Below are 17,711 nucleotides of genomic sequence, written 5' to 3'. Positions count from 1 at the left end.
AAGCTGCTCCTTTAGTAAATCAGGAGCTAAACACATGCATATTGAAGCCACAAATTCACTGAAAACTACAGTGCACGTTTGTGTTACAGCTGGGCGGCTTCGGCTCAGCAGGTAGAGTGGGTCGTCCACTAATCACAGGGTTGGCGGGTTGATCCCAACCTCCTCCTGTCTGCATGTGGAAGCATCCTTGAGCAAGATAAAGAACCCCAAATTGCTCTCCATGGTCAGGCCAGCACTCTGCATGGTAGCTTCCTTCAGTGTATGAGTGGGAATGATGGGCAAAAACACTGAAGTGCTTATGACAAAAGCTTTATAAATGCAACTATTTGCCATGATCTTAATAAGTCTGGTCAACTGGCCACAGTGTCAGCTTAGTTTATCAGCTAAAACATAAAAATTTGGGGAAGAATAGAAAAATCTACCCGTTTTATGCATTTTGTGCACAGTATTAAGTGTAATCAGGACATTTACACCTTTTATTTAAACTCTACATTCATTTCTAACAGGTTGTGTAATTCATTGTGAAATATATTTAACATTTAAATAAATCTGACAGACTGCTGAAGTCAGAGAGTTTCATATTTTAACAACAGTCTTTAACTGATGTTAGCTGAGCCTAACTTACGATCCCCACAGCTGACATAGAGAAGTTCAAATGCTAAGTCTTTGTGCAGAGTGTTGTAACTTGTAGCCAATGAGCAGCCTGTGTGACAAAGAGCTGCTGCTTTGTTTTGACGTGATTGGCTTGCAGCCAGTGGGGACAAAGACTGAGAACAAATAGACACCAAAGGCTGCATAACACTGAGACATTCAAATGTCATCATCTCAGAAAGTTAGCAGCCAGCGTGGCAGCTGACCTTTTAGACATATACACCAAAGACACATTTTACTGGCATTTGAGGCTTTGTGGGTGTTAATTTCAGACACATTAAAGTAAAAAAATTCTAAGCAGCTCCCTTCTGACACCCTGAAATCAGCCCGGGTTGCTGTGCTTTATTGTTATCTTTGATCTGTCGGACTGTTTGATTGACAGTCACGTCTTTGCACACTGTATTCACTCTGGTCAATCTAACTAGTATAAACTGTATTACCAGGAAGAGAAAAACGTTCACAGAGCTGCCAGCAGGGGGAATCAGAGAGCCGCATTAGGCTTCACATTTCCCTCTGGGTCACAGTCTGCACTCAGAACCTTTCCTCCCTTCATCCTTAAGTGATGATGATGTACCACAGAGAGATGAGAGCTGCCTTGTAATATTGTGTGACTGCGTACAAAGCTTGATGCCTGTCCACTGAAGTATCCAGTCAGATTAACATGTTATATGCCTTCATTCTTCTATGGAGTGTAAATGTAGAATTATTGAAGCATGAAAAATGTTCTGTCCTCACTGCGTAGAAGTTCATGAGGCTGTCCTACTAAACTATCAATTCAGTGTTTCTCTGCTGCCGCTCAGCAAGGAAACACTGACCGGGGAGAAACAAACGGAATTTTAAACTAACAAGACTGTGATTTTGTAGGATTCAGACTCATAAGCTTCAGCTGAACTTAAAGGATAAGTTCACAGTTTTTCCAAGTCTATTCTCAAAACAACAGTCAGGAGCCCAAATGAACAATGAAATGAGTTTTTTCTTCTTCTTACTGACCATTAGAAGATTCCCTCCAAATGCTCTTACAATGTAAGTGATGGGAGACAAGATCCCCAGTCCTTGTTTTGAGAAAAAATATATTTAAAAGTTTATCTGAAGCTAATATGTCACATCAGCCATCTGAGTCTAATAAAGTGGATACCAAAGTGAAGAATTATTTGTGTGTCTTGGTGGACAGTATGTTCCTGTGCAGTTCTAGTGGAAGGACAGTAACAAAAGTTTCCACTTTATTAGACAAGGCAGATGGCTGAAGCCTCATATTACCTTCGGATAAACTTTTTGCACAAAATCATCACTTCCATTGTGCATTTGGAGGCATCTTCAAATGGCCAGTATGAACAGGAAGAGTGATTACAGCGTGTTAAACCTGAGTGTTCTTATAAGACAGACTTGAACAAAGCTTATCCTTAAAAAAGAACCTCATGTGGGTCTCTGACTGACATGTTGTTGGCTTTATGTTTGCAGAGTTTTCTGCTCATTTATTTTTTAGAAAAATGAGTTGAGCAAATAATCGTTTATATCATTTTCGCTGACAAGCCCTTTAAATCAGCCAAACCCACCACCCACCCACCGAATCATGGCATTAATTACAAAAGTGATTAATTAATTAAGAAGCGTGCTGATGATTCATAGATCGAGCTGATGAATCAACATATCAGCGTTGGCTTACTTGAGGGTCTCGGCCAGGAAGAAGCTCTGCTGCACGTCATCGTAGGTTGGGTTGGAAGAGTAGACGTCCTTCACCCCTGAGAAACCTCCGCTCACCCTGCAGTACTTATCAATGGCCTGGAGGAGACAGTGAGGGAAGGAAGAGAGGAGGATGAGAAGAAAGAGGATAGGAGGAGAGAAGACGGGAGGGGCGGGTGGGAGAAAGAGAGGTGAAAGGAAAGGGCAGGAGTGAAGGGAACGGAGAGGGGGAAGAATAGGAGGAGAGACACAAGGGGCAGAGAAAAAAGGTGAAGGGGGGGGGGAAAGAAGAGCACAATTTTAATAAGCTTACAAAAGCATGCTATAATTAATTTCTTTGCTTGTGACAGATTAGAGCGAGTCCTGGGGAGACGCATACAGGAAACAGCAACTGTAGAAAACCAGAGGAAAAGAAGATTACCACCTGCCTCCCCCTGCATTTACATTTCATTCTGCTTTTGTCCCTCCGCACGGAGCGGCTTCATAATGAGGGTACACACTCATCTGTTTCATGTTATGCTGAATCTGAGGGAGCTGCCGCGTAATGGCAAAGTAAAAGATTCCCTTTTAGAGAGGCAGAGCCTGTGGCGGTCTCACAGGGGTTGTCTTTACACGCTGTTGATCAGCTTGTCTTTGTCACCTTTGTCTGCTGTTGCTCTACAATGAATGGGGGGGAAAATAGGGGCTGATTAGCTAGTCTGAGATGTTGTATTCTAAACATGTCTTAGCTCTTTTTTTTTTTTTTACTAGCTGTCTGTGATTTAGAAAACAACAGCATTTGAATGTGTCATCCGTGTATGATTTAAGCTCCATCTATACAGAGCTTGAATCTGATTTCTTTGGACGTCAGAGATGGATTTGATCATCTCTAAGTGTCTGGTCTTTCCATGAAACATTTAAGACTCAATTGTAGGTGGTTTGAATTGTGATGTAAATCCCCCCTTTGTCCGTTCACTTTGGCTTTTGAGGATTTATCTCTGATTCTACAAACATGACAGATGTAAATGTTGGGACAAGCAGTCGGATAACTGCGGAGCGATGATTCAACACCTCATGAAACATCCAGAATAAGTAACTGAAACTACAAAGTGACTGGATTGTTGCATCCAGTGTTGTTAGTCAGAAAAATAGACTTTAGTCTCCTCTGTGTTACTATGGCAACAAATGCTGCAATTACAGCAACTGGAGACTCCGTATATATATATATGTATATGTACAGATTTCAACCCTAACATAAAAAGGACAGCATTGCCATTACATGATTTATGCATTAATAATGTAACCAGCTGATGATGATATTTTAGAATTTGTCACATGAACATACATAGTGGAGCTGAGTGTGTTGATTCATTATGATTTCAACATCAAAACCAGCTGATCCAGATAATTAAGTGATCACACTATTATGATTATGCTCCTCAATATTTAGTTTTTACTCCAAAATAGTTTGTGCAAATCAGTGAAACAGCAATCTCAGAAAAAATGGAAAATCCAAACTGTTAAAAATTCATGTTATAATTGAAAAGAACTCATAATTGTGAGCAGGTGTTTCCCTCTTCTGCACTCTCACACATGAGCCGCCATTACTTCATGAAAAATGCAGCGATCATCCAGCTGCTGATAGTGACACTGTGCTATTACCTGTGTGCTCTATTGATTTGCAATGAAGACTTGTTACAGTGAAAGTGGTGCCTCTATAAAAAAATCTGGCTGTATTACACTTCTGCGTATACCTTATCGACTTCTGCTATTAACGCATGTAATTGAACGCATTATACCCGTCCTTGTCTCTCTCTCTCTCACATACTCACACACACACATATTCTCCCTTCATCTTGTCCTCGAGTGACCATTATGCTGTCAGCAAAGTTCCTTCGTAATGGGATATACCATAATTCCTGTTATTCATGGACTGCTGCGCCTGCCGTACATTTGCCCTTCTGGATCTACACTGCAGTGCCCACAACAGCCCGAGCAACACACACACACACACACACACACACACACACACACACACACACACACACACACACACACACACACACACACACACACACACACACACACACACACACACACACACACACACACACACAGATTGTATCCTACATCATGTCTGGCTGCTGAAAACATATATTCAAATGCATGTTTGCAGTCGAACAAATGGTCAACAGTCTTATCTTGGTAATGGGATATACCCAGCAAATTTGTAACTGTACATATAAATCTGTACGCACACGAACACGCACACACACACACACACACACACACATGACCATCTGTGATGTATAAATGATCTGATAAAAAGTCTACCTGTAGGAGGAGGAGGAGCGGTGTGTCTGCAGCTGCTAAGTGAGGACACATTTCTCATTACAGCAGATGTGCTTTACCTTCACACACTCTGACACACATGTGTGAAGCTGAACACACACACACACACACACACACACACATACAAGAGACACACACAAGCACAAACACACAAAGAGGAAAAGAGGAAGTGTGACAAACAGAGGCAGGTTTGGTGGACCAGATGGAAGCAGCTGGGCAATATGGGAAGGAGTGAATGTATGAGGAGACAGAGAAGACCGCAGGTGTTTGTGAGAAGTGTGTGAATGTGAAAGTGTGGGAATAAAGAAAGGAAGACAGAAGGATGTTGAGCTTCGTGTGAACAAAGAACCCTCGGGTGTTGTGTGAGGAAGAAGCTGCGTGTGTGTGTGTGTGTGTGTGTGTCTCTCTGTGTGTGTGTGTGAAAGAAATGAAGAACAATAAAATAAGGAGAAGAGGAAAAATGGAAGAGATGGAAAAATACAAAGAGACAAGAAAAAGAGAAAGTGGAAAGTATGTGGAGCCTTCAATGATGGCAGGCAAAGAGAACGCACATCCTCGGATACAAGCTTTGTCTTAAATCCATACTACACACTGATTCCAAGCAGGCTTTAATAAAACAACATAAAAATATGCTCAGTATGCAGACTGAAAAACACTTATGAGTGTGGTGTAAATGTACACTTTTCTTACACAATGCAATGGAAATAGAAATGGGGGACCTGCTTACAGCTGGGAAAAAAAAAAAACTGCATAAATTCTGGTTGGGGGCGAGACAGCTCCAGAAAGATCTCAGGAAACAAAAAATACAATTTTAAATATTTAAAAAAACATCTTTCTTTTATTTTTTTAAGTTAAATTGGTGTTCTTACAGAAAGTCACAGTTCGATTGATGTGGGCATGTATGGTATCTTTTGCTGTCAGTATAAAACGGTGAAGTATGTTGATTCCCTGCACTGTAACAGCATAAAGCAGTATAATAAAGATTAGTACAGCACATACTGTATACACATACTGTATACACATACTGTATACAGAATTCAGGGGTCTTGATTCCTGAATGGTGATGTTTGAACCTAGTGCACTGCACTACTGCACATACTGGTCACATACATGTTTACAGTGTCTGTAATTACTGCAGGAAAGTCACTCCATGCTGAGGAATCAGTGTGTACAACAGGTGCATGCAAAAGAAGATGAAGAAAAAAATATTTATTTTCTCCGTTTTTAAAGAACAGAAGAATTAGAATAAAACTATAAAAGCAAAATTAAATCACACAGAATACAGGAAGTGTCATATGCATTAGTATGTATGTAAGCAATATTAAATAATGCAAGACAGGCAAAGATAAGCTGTTCAGCTCCAGCTCTCTTTAGTGTCACTCATACTCAGTACAATAACACATCACACACACACACACTCAATGAGCAACTATGCACTTATTCAGAGGAAAACAAAGAGAAGTAGTTTCAGTTTTTAAAACTTGAGAAAAGAGGTGACTTGAAGATTGGCAGGAAAAGGAAAGTATGAATAGAGTGGGGTAAAAAAAAGAAAAGAAAAAGGCAAGCAGACCGGTTGAGATTTAGAAAGAGACGACACGTTGACTGCTGTATAGAACACAAGCTCTTTAATCCTGTCAGAAGAAGTGGAGCAGGGGAGTGAAAAGGATAGCGAGGGCTTTCATTTCTGTTCTCCTTTCATATTAAAACAAAAAGAGGAATAAATAAGTAATAGCACCTTAAAAACTCAAGTTCTGACATCCACCTACGTGTTTCAAATATATGCAAACATACACATAGTGGATTTCTACAGAGCCTGCAGGTTGACAGACATTCACGAATGTGATCTTTACAGAGAGAAATCTATATGTGCCCTTAACAACACCGCCACAGTCTACAGGATACAAAGACCTGAAGAGACGAAGCATCTGGGAGGATCTGGGAGATACCTATAGAAGGTGCTTCTGCTCTTCACTTCACTGTGTGGAGCTGGGTATCACTTGCACTCTTTCATGAGCTCAAATAAAGCTTAAAACAACTCTCTGCCACAGGTTGTCAGTGATCAGTTAGAGGCATAAAGCATTGGGGAAATAGAGAAAAAAGTTCTCTGTTTTGCGGTTGTCATGCTTTTAGCAGAGAGACACATGAAGACTCATATAACGCAGAGTTTGACCTTCTGACTCACACTTATCTACAGAAGAAAAAGTCCATATTAAATCAAAGTTTCAGCTCCAGTAATATAAGATAAACTCACTGTTTAAATACTTTCACTTTCCACTGGACTCAAAGCAGATAATATTTAAACACATATTCAGAAGTTTTGACCTTATCCTACTACTGAAATCTAATTAATTAAACAATCCTTGGAGAAAACTCTGTGAAATTATCTACCAAAAGATTAGATGACAACCATCCCCTTTACAATGAAAGCTGAGTTTTATAGTACAAAGAAATACATTTTTAATCTTTATCTATAACTACAATAATTCAAAGGTTTGCAGAGTATGAACTGCTAATAATATTCTTTCATTTCTGATGATCTATGTTTGCACAATTGCAACAACATAGCAAATACCACAAATCACACTTATGTTCTCTCAATTCTAAGTGTGTCAGAGTTCAGTGCCGTACTCACCCAAAGCTGTACTTCACTGACTGTAATATCTTAACCCGTTCATCCAGGTATTCACATGAGTACTCTCTACTTTGGACCTCGCTGCCTCATCAAAAACTAGATCCAAAATTCCTAATAAATATCATGCTTAGTTTAAAAAAATGTAGAAAAGCAGAGTGGGGGAAGAGAAAGTCGGACTCGCAGACAGAGGATCTTCACATTTCCTTTAACATCAAGATAAAAGATAAAAATACTTTTTATACTTTGCTGCTCATTATCATACACCCAGGTTTTAATTTAAACTGTCTAATAGAAACTGTCTCATTTTAGTGTCGGTCTTCTTCCATCTCCTCTCAAAGCTTCACCTAACGTGCTTTATGCTGCACAGAGCAGTGCAGGGTTCATCAGACACCGCCAGTCCTCTTGAAAGTTGCTCACCATCATTAAACTCAAAATGAACATGGGACTTATTTACTTTTGTTAAAATAGTTTTAGCAAATGTCTGTACTGTACCTGTGCTGCTTCCCAGCCCCACTGCCGGTACTTGGGATCGTGGGTGAACCTCCACATGTACCAGTAGGTCTCGATGACCTCCGGCCGCAGGATGTAGTACTTCTCATTCTGCCGTACGGCCACCGCCTCCAGGCCGCTGTCGAACTTAAATGCCTCCGGGCCGAGCTTCAACACTTGAGGAAGGAGAGAAAGGTGTAGGTGGACGAAGAGAGGTGACAGTGAAGATTAAGAGGGCGCGGAGAGGGTGAGAGGCGATGAAAAAGGGAAAAGAAGAGAAGCGAGGAAGAAGAGAAACAGGGGGAGTTTGTAAAGGAAGACAGACATGAAGAACAGGAAGAAAGGGAGGGAGGCGGGGAGGGATTTGAGGATGATGAGGAAAAGAAAGAGAAGAAAGAAAGAAAGGGAGCAAACAGAGAGACGGGGGAGGAGGGAGTAGAGAAAGATGTAAAAGGAGGAGTAAATGAAAAAGGTGACCGGTGAGAGAAAGACAGATAGGGAGGGAGGGTGGCAAAGAGGGAAAGAATGATTAAGAGATGAAAAGAGGAGAGAGGAGAAGAACATTTTCTTTAGCGCCTTATTTGTCTTAATAGTTCAGTTGCTGGTGATTACAGGTCAAAGCTGATGTGAATTTGTGTGTGTGTGTGTGTGTGTGTGTGTGTGTGTGTGTGTGTGTGTGTGTGTGTGTGTGTGTGTGTGTGTTTGTGAGACCAATAAAAAGCTTCCAACCAACATTGATTTTTCTGGCTTTCCGTGTTTTTTACAACTAGTGTTTTCTGCCAATTAAGTGTGATAGACATTAGGAGTCTAAACGTGGAAAATTACTGAGAAGCTGATGAGGTAGTGACAGGACTGTCTCTGACAGGATTACAACACACTGCCACATTTACACACACACACACACACACAGTCAATGGTTGCTGTGAATGACTGCTCATTAAGAACTAACAGGCCAACTCTAGACAGCCTGACCGCTGCTATCAAACTCTCTGCCACCTAACCAGAAAGTTCTCTCTCTCTCTCCACCACCCTTCCTCTCAGTCACTCTATCTTCATTTGTTGCTATGGCAACCTCTCCTCTTTCTTTGAGAAACCTCACAATTTCTGACACACGCACACACGCGCGCGCGCGCACACACACACACACACACACACATATAATCATGATGCAAGATCACACACTGGCTTTTCTTCGCTGACAACTATTGATCCTCGCCAGAAAACATCCAGGCTACTATTTTCAAAGGTCTCATTGGAATGGATGATGTATTTGCACTTTCAGCCAACTGAAAATCTAATACCTGCAAAAACATGACCAGCCAATCAAGTCTAAAAAATTCCTCAGTCGGGTATTGTAAGTTTGTTGTCTCTTTGTTGGTTAATGTTTAAAGGACCAGTGTGTAAGATTTAGTGGCATCTAGCAGTGAGGTGGCAGCCAACTAAATAGCCCTTCCCTTCCAAGCATGTAGGAGAACCTACGGTGGCCGCCAAACTCATGAAAAACAGTCAGTGTTTGGTTTGTCCATTCTGGGCTACTGTACAAACATGGTGGTGCAACATGGCAGCCTCCGTGGAAGAGGACCTGCTCCCTATGTCGATATAAACTGCTCATTCTGAGGTAACGTTAACATGATTCTTATTTTCAGGTGATTATGGACTCACTAAAACATACTTATGAATATCATATTCCATTTCTGCCAAGTCTGTTCCACTAGATGCCGCTAAATCTTACACAATGGTCCTTTAAGACAGTTATTTGACAACATTACAGACATTTTTTATTCATACTGTGAGTATTTATGTGCCTGTGTGTGTTAGTGTTTGTTTACCAGTCCGGTCGTATGACTCGTGGCAGGTGTGTGCAATCTCAGCACCCAGCTGCAGGTAGTGTCCGGCCTTGTCGTCGGGCGAGCCGTCAGCGCCCAGAGCAAACATGCCTCCGGCGAAGCAGGCCAGGTGGCCCATCTTCCTCTCCAGGTGGCCATTCTTCCATTCTCCGATGAACGTCAGACCGCCGTTGGATTTGCGGATCAGGTGGCGCTCGATGGCCTGGAGGGAGGGAGTGTTTGTGTGTGTGCGGGTAGTAATTGAAACAGTGAATGAGGGTTTATTAAACGTATGTATTTGGGAGAAAGTGTGGATGTTTATGAGGAGATAAGTGTCCAAAGAAGGGAAATGACACAGTGTTTATTATAGCGAGAGTGTGAACAGAGGTTACCAGTGGAATATTATGTGTGTGTGTGTGGGTTGGTGTGTGATTGTGATTCCGGTAAGTCATCAAAATGGTAAAATGTGTGAAATGTATGTGTTTGGGTCAGAAAAAAGGGAGAATGATTACAGTAAGAATGTGGTATGAAGGTATAAATGGAATATGAAGTAAAAATGTGTGTTTATGTGTGAATGATGTTACGTTGAATGGGGCATTGACATTGAGTGCACGTGTATGTGGGTGAGAAGGGTCAAACAGAAGAAAATAGAACAGAGTGGTGAGTGTAGAATTTGAAATGCAGCCAGATTCTTCACCTTTCACTCTGTAGCATCTGTTCTGCTCAATCTCTGACACACTAATGATTGACAGACATCATCAGCTACAGTCCACTAACATCTGCTTCCTGCTAAACCCAATCTCATGTTGTATGAAAAAAGTGTCCTGTGTCCCAACGTCTCCTTTGTAAACAGTTAAACACAGTCGGCGGGCAGTGAGTGTTGGTTATTAGTGTAGCTGCTGACAATTACAGTTACAGCTGTGATTTGTCAGTGACTGCTTTAAATTTTCCTGCAACAACTGCCTACTGCATGAGTTTGTTTAGATGCAAAATTCCTAAAGCTGATGCTCTTGTGTTACGTATTTTACTAGCAGCTGGACTTAGTTTCACTTCATTATTTCGGTTTGTCCTTTAAAAAACCTTGAACAAAAACTACAACTTGTACATTGAAAGTGAAATCGACTGTTGTCCTACATGACGCTGTGGATAAAAAGACATGCATTTATGTGATTTTACTTCCTGATGGGCACTGTCATCCTGTGGTTTCCATGCAACCAACAGGAAAAATTGAGTTTGTGTTTACTGTGATGGTTTATCTCACTCTGCAGTGTTTTAAAGCAGTGTTATTATATAGCGCAAGATTAAATGGCTGCAAATGTTGCCCTTGAGGGCAGGAAATCAGTGTAACCATTTTATATATATATATATAAAAAACTAGATCTTTTTCAGATTACTGGAAAAGGAGTGTGTCTTCAGTAAATGGTCAGCAAACTGTCTAACAGGCAGATAAAGACTGTACCTCAATGGCGTCATCGTAAGTCTTTCGGGCTTCCGTATCAGTCTTGTCCGACATGAGCCATGCCTTCAGCAGGTACTCGTAAAAACTGTCCCCCAGCCCTCCAACTGAGGTATGATCTGGAGAGAGGAAGGGAAGAGAAAGGAGTTAAAAGAGCGGGGTGGAAGACGAGGAAGGGATACAGCGTGACAGAGCGAGAGAAAGAGGAAAAACAGCGAGAGACGGATAAAGAAGACAAAGTGAATTATTCATTTTTCGACTTTGCCTCAAAGTCTTTGGCAGAGCGCAACATATGGCATCAAAAGCATCTCTAAAAGCCCTGGGTGTTTTTTTCTTTTCAACACCCACAATACATTGGCAGCAGGTTTCCACTCATTTTTCTGTTTTGTTTACTTTTTCCCTGATGTGCTCGGATTTCATTGTCCCCAATCGGAAGTTTACACAGCTTTCATGACTGTCCTAATTTGCTGGACGCCACATAGTGAAGATGGGACGCTGCCATCACTCAGTCTGATCACACTAAGAAAATAACTTCTTTTCTCCAGAGGACATTTTGAGCACACTTGATCAAATTTTTCAGTGCACTTTTTCAAGAGCAAGTCCAGTTACCTTTTATTTATCAATACTAAAAGAAAAAAAGATGAGTGTGCAGCCAGGTTTGGTCATAGTATACCATCATGACAGTACATATCCAAGATAATGTCATTTCATAACTTTCCTGAAAATGAAAATCTACTTTATAGTGTTTGTTAATTTGGTTTTGTGAATGACAATTGTTAGCAGAGATTATTAACAAAATAGCCAAATTACTTTACTACTTTACTTTTTACTTTTTATTGACTGAGTTGTTTGTGTGAAATTGGCTTTTTGTTCTGCTGGCTCTGTTTTCTTATCAGACGATGTCTGATCCATAAATTCAATGTCTGAAGACCACTGATGAAGTCTGTTATGGTTGAAATAATGACAGTCACATAAAATTTCCATTTCCACACAAAAAAAAGACAAAATGGAGAAGGAACAGCAGTATGCAGTTACTTTTGGATTGAACAAATGTAGCAGATGAGTAGTTAAATTCCTGAACAGTCGTATTTCCTTATAAGCTCCTCTTGTGGCATTAGTATCTCAAAAGCCAAGTTGGGAAAGCGATCTTGGAAGAAAAGACATTTATTTAGCTCTAACTTCACTGGCTGAAACTGGAAATATTTCTAAACCTCTATGTATAACTATATTCTCAGCCCTGTGTAATCATATTCTATACCTGAGCAGACTCTTTGTGTCTCATCTAAGATCTTTTTTCTCTATCTGACTAACATGCCCTTAGGTAGATGGAGGGATACGCAAATAAGGGCAAAGAAAAAAAAAAACACAAGACAATGAATTATTCATCTTTTGTCAAAGAGAAAGCACAAACCTCATAAACAAACCTTGGAGACATTACTGAGGGCAGAGTGCGCTGACTGATGTCTGTGAATGTACATATGGGTGACTGAGTTTATATAGTTACTCAGAAAATGACAGCAAGTAGCTAAACAGACATTGAACGACTGTAAATTAAGCTAACTAACACTTTGAAAGTGAAAGTCTGATGCACGTAGCTTTTCACTGACTGGAACAGATTTTAGTCACATCTAGGTATAGAAAAAAACATTTTTAAAGTTATCTGAAAAAAAAAAAAAAAAAGTTTGGTGGCATGAAATCATTTACTGTGAACCAAAGCAAAGAGAAACTAGTGATGGAAACTGAAATGCTACTGAAGTAAGAGTTTGTGAAAACATTACACTGGTGTTTTGCTGTAATAGATATTTCTCTTTCCGTGTGTTTATGATATCCATAACAAAACCAGTGAGTGTTAACGCAGCATTGGCAGCATTCAGTGTCACTGAATTTCTCCGGGGTGTTTTGGCTTTTATCTGTCAGTTAACAATACATATTCAAAATGAAATGTGTTCTTTAGTGTTGCATAAACAAATATTTCAATGGTTCCTCATGTTCCCCTACTCCAAATACAGTATTCATGCTATTCCATGCAGGGTGGGAAATAACCACCAGACCTGGATTCATTCTGGTATATTTTGTATTCCTCTTGAGTCTCTCTGCTATGCCAGTCTCTGGCAGGTCACCAGCACTCTTCTGGTGGCTCTCTTCCATGCGAAATTACCATACTTGGTTGGTGAACTGGAAGTGGCATGTGGGTATTTTTGAATGTGGCAGCTGAAAAAAAAAAAAATTGATATCTTGATAATAACATTATTGCACCTTGGTCACCTTAGTGTCTAACCCTCTTGGTGGGAAAATGACCTACAGTACCGGTCAAATAATCATTATGTGGTCAAGTACACATAATTTGTCTTATTTTATTTCCTCTATGAACACATCAAAGGGAAAGCTCATGCCAGGGTGCTGGAAATGAATTGTTAAGACTCAGATTAAGGAGGAGCAAAGCAGCTCTTTACTCTTATAAGCTCTTAATTTATCAGTCCATGTAATACATGTTCCAGCCCTCACCTTTAGATAGTGACTAAAGAAGCGGCTGACATGTCTTTTCTTCACAGGGTGTCTGGGTACACCTTCAGGGCAGAGTGAGGAGCTCACATATCTGAAGAAGCTCAGTGAATAATCACTGTTTCTTTTCTCAGAAATGAGCCATTTGAAGTGGTTTGAAGGGCTAAACAGGATCAGACCCCTCCCTCAGAGGGTATTTTTGGGCATGTGCACCCAGGGAGTGCAAGCTAGTGATACATGCCATGAACAATTATCATTTGTACTGCGATTTAAGTTGTAATCCCTAAGATTTCAGTCCTGGTTACTGTGCAGTTTGATACTGCAGGAAACACTTTTTAAGGCAGTTCCTTTGTCATAAATACAACAGAAGAGCAGCTGGTGAGCCTATTTACAATGCAGCCAAATAAACTCACGTCACGTTAACAATAAAGTCGGTCAAATAACAGCGACCTCGATCTGATTTCATGCTGCACACACTGCAAGTAGTTTTCCACACAGCAGCAGGACACAGTGGAGGTGGTTACCTTGCTGAGGAGGTGGAGGTGTGCAGCCTGTCGCCTGCAGCTCTTCATCTAACAGCTCACTGTGCTTTACTACCAGTACTACCTGCAATATTTAAAACTCATCTACTGCCAAAAAATGGCTATGCTCTTGTTTTATAGATGACTTGTTGTTGACAATCAAGGTGATCAACAAATTGACTTTCCTGTGATGCTTCACAGTAAAAGTCATCCAATGTTTTGCCAATTGAATGCTTTTAATGAAGCAGCGGCAGCATTCGCGGTAGCTTAATACGGCTCCGATGCAGTGTGAAGAGAGTGACCAATAGACTGTGAGGCAAATATACAGTACCAATCAAAATTTGATTTTTATCAAACTTTGTTGGGGAAACTTTGGAAATGAACTGTTAGCCTAGTATGGATGACAGATGTCATTTTACAAAGTCAAATTATTTTGCTGTTGTGAAGTTCTCTCACTCAAGGAAAGAGAGCTTCGGAGAGGACGATGATTCTCGGTGGATTTGGATTGGAAGTCGATAGCTTTCTGTTCACACACAGAATAATTCATAACTAGCGGAGTGTCACGGAATCCCTAATATTCAGTACAAGTTATTTCATTTTCATAAGACAGAGATTCTGTGTAGCTTGACAATTTTTATTTATCACAAAGACCTTGAAATGCAAGATTCACATTCACAGGATGATTAATGTATCCAGACAGCTATCGAGGTCAAGTAAAGAATTTAATTTTTTGTGAAGAGGACAACGCTGATCGATCCCATAATTCGCCCACTGCTTTCACTAACCATATTTTCATTTCCGAGGTAATCTGACGATTGTACCAACAGGTTTCATACATTTTAAAATTAAAAAATATATACTTTGCCCATTTTATCTTAGCGTCTTGACAGATTTGAAAGATTTTGATCTACATCATTACAACAGAGCTGTCAGCGACTGGGAAATATGTCCTGTAGGCAGTGTCACTCTAAAATTTGAGATTACATGTAAACAGACTTGTAGATACTGTATGTGAATCAGCTCTGTTATAATGTTTTTCAGGACTTGGTATAATTTTTAGATAATATCTTGGTAAATGGACTACATTTATACAGCACTTCTTATCCAAAGTACTTTACAATTTGCCACTCGTTCACCCATTCACACACCAACGGCAGTGAGTTACCATGCAGGTGCCAGCCTAATCATCTGCAGCAATTTTGAGGGTTTCAAATTCTGCTTTGCAGCGACTGAATGAGCCGATGACAAAAGGTGCTCCTCCCAGGTGATGTCGCTGTTCTTGGCTGTGTTCCCTACAAACTGAGCCACAGCCACCCCCGCTTAACAGCAGTCACACACATCCACACTCTAGTAGTCCTTTTTTGTTTTTTTTCCATCTTATTAACTAGACAGATCTTGGGCCACTGCTACAATTACAAACCAGTCCTGCTTGACTGTCATCTCCAAGACAACTGGGCAAACTGCTTCTGTTAATGAAGACTGTAAGATGTGGTTAAAATCCCCAGAATACTTCAATGCTCTTCTTTGTACTTGATGTCTAAATTGCTGTACAAAAATATTTTCTTTTTTCTTAATGGACAACAGCATGATTTGACAAAACTGCAAAATGTCACAAACAATATGCAGAGTGGTTGGGTGTGCATCTTTTATTGTAATCTAAAGATCACAAATTGCTGAAGAGACTAATGACTAGCTCTGTGGATCGTCTTTTACAAATACTCTTACTTTTCCAGACTTTTCACAATTACCAGTGTCCTGTGTGTGACATATACACTACCACACCACAAGATAAAAGCAAAACAACAAGAAGACAGCAAGCAAAGACAATACAATCAACATATAAATAGCAGGTGGCGGGGTAGCTATGTCGAAGGGAAGGAAGGACACGTCGTGACTGATCGTGTTGTGACCAATCAGGAAGCGAACATGGGTTTCTGCATCATCGTTTTCAAAAGTTTCCGTCGGCGGCGTTTTCAGAAGTCTCTGTTTTAGGGGTTCAAAAACACTGGAGTAGTGTGGACGCTTGGCGTAAAAGTAGCAAAAGTTATGCATTTTAAAACAAAAACATATTAGTGTGGATGCAGCCTTAGAGGCACTGAATATTTTTTGCTGTGCTTATCTTGTGCTGTCTTGCTATCTCTTGCGGTTGCCAGTCTCCTTTGACTGACAAAGGTGTTATTTTTTTTACAATAAAAATATGTGAAAACACATCTGAGGTGATGGCCCATGAAAGCAAAACCACTTGATTCGCACATTAACCCTGATGTATCAGAAGGAGCACAACACACATAACAAGTAAGAGTAAAACCACAGAAATTGGAAAAACAAACCATCAGACCAGAAGGAAGATAATACATCACCCACAGCTTCAACTGCCCTTTACACAGGACAGCTTTGAATGTAAGGAGGAAAATAACAAGGCAATGCAGATTAAGATAAAAATTGATGCCTGCAGAAGTGCTCGTCCAAGTTCTGTCTGATCCTTTTTGCATCTTTCCCTTATCGTTCCACCTTCCTTTGTGTCACAACCACCTCCCACATTCTTTCAACTTAGCATCCACCCGTACACTCCCCCAACTCCTCTCCTCTTCATCATTTTTCTGCCGATCAAAGGTTCCGGGTCATGCGGGGAACGCCTGTCAGTCAAAGGCAAGGTCTGCTGAGGAGGCAGCTTCAAACGCAGCACTAATCCACACACAGAGAGACGCATGTACACAAGGAAACGTTTTCATAAAGCTTCAAACACATAGCGATTTAAAGCACAGGTCAAGGGCACAGGCTGCTGAGGTAACACTGTTTCACATGTGTTTTTTATGTATGAATACGTAGTAAATCCAAAACAAATTTTCCACTATGATTAACAATGGATTCAGGCTTATTGCAGAAATGGTTTATGCCACCTGGAAAAGGCAACAACAGGATAGAAAAAATGCAAAAAGGCTTAGATTTTTACAGTGACAACTGAAATTTGCCACAAAATTAGAGACAAGTTTGCTACTGTATACAGGTGTTGAAGTTGACAGACAGAAATGATAGCTCTTAAAAACTGACTAAATAAAAGCGACACAGAAAACCGTTAACATGAACACAATGTCAGACTAAATAATGAAGCAAAACAAAATGGAAATTCTGATTATCAGGCTATGAAAAGACTTCCATAAACAACAAAAGCAAATACTAACTTTTGATATTGAATAGTCTGAGTCATAAGTGAATATACTGTATTTTACCATCATTATCAAAGCTGAACCTCTAAACACATTGTTACATTAAAGATTTCTATTTGTTTCAGTAATAATTAATTTTTCTATATAGAAAATCCAGTGATGAAGAAACGAGTGTTTTGACAGTCTGCTCTGTGTGTGTGTTAGCAAAAAAGACTGTGTGTGAGTGGGTTACAAGAAGGGAGTGGGTGTGTGTGTGTGTGTGTGGGTAGGCAGCACAGTGTTATGGTAAGACAGAGGAGTGTGTGGTAACAAGGCTGTCAGTCACAGCAGGATCTCATTAAGAGAGAGGAGCTCAGCCATATTCCTCATTAGCCTGACTTAACTACTGTCTATACACCTACACTCCGCAATGAGGGACACACACACGTTTATACAGTGACACATTTGCACACACTC

At 40.3% G+C, this 17,711-nt stretch overlaps 1 protein-coding gene across 6 annotated transcripts in view; it reads right to left on the bottom strand.

The window, feature by feature from the left end:
- Nucleotides 1–17,711, bottom strand: part of man1a2 (mannosidase, alpha, class 1A, member 2) — a 147,617-nt gene that overhangs the window by 6,452 nt on the left and 123,454 nt on the right. For 5 of the 6 annotated variants that reach the window (XR_010930680.1, XM_067604300.1, XM_067604297.1 and 2 more), the window contains 4 exons: nt 11,069–11,184; nt 9,613–9,832; nt 7,787–7,959; nt 2,315–2,430 (listed from right to left, as the gene is read on the bottom strand). Coding sequence is in view for 5 of the 6 variants with exons in the window: in XM_067604300.1 (XP_067460401.1) it covers nt 2,315–2,430; nt 7,787–7,959; nt 9,613–9,832; nt 11,069–11,184 (625 nt within the window). In the remaining variant the exon portion in view is untranslated. Of the gene's footprint in view, nt 1–2,310; nt 2,431–7,786; nt 7,960–9,612; nt 9,833–11,068; nt 11,185–17,711 lie in introns of those variants that run through there. The other variant, XM_067604301.1, reaches the window with a different exon arrangement.

The sequence above is a fragment of the Thunnus thynnus genome, chromosome 11 (assembly GCF_963924715.1).
Source record: "Thunnus thynnus chromosome 11, fThuThy2.1, whole genome shotgun sequence".
Taxonomy (NCBI): Eukaryota; Metazoa; Chordata; class Actinopteri; order Scombriformes; family Scombridae; genus Thunnus; species Thunnus thynnus.
Note: the sequence above shows the minus strand (reverse complement) of the source record. Positions and strands in the feature narration are given on the sequence as shown.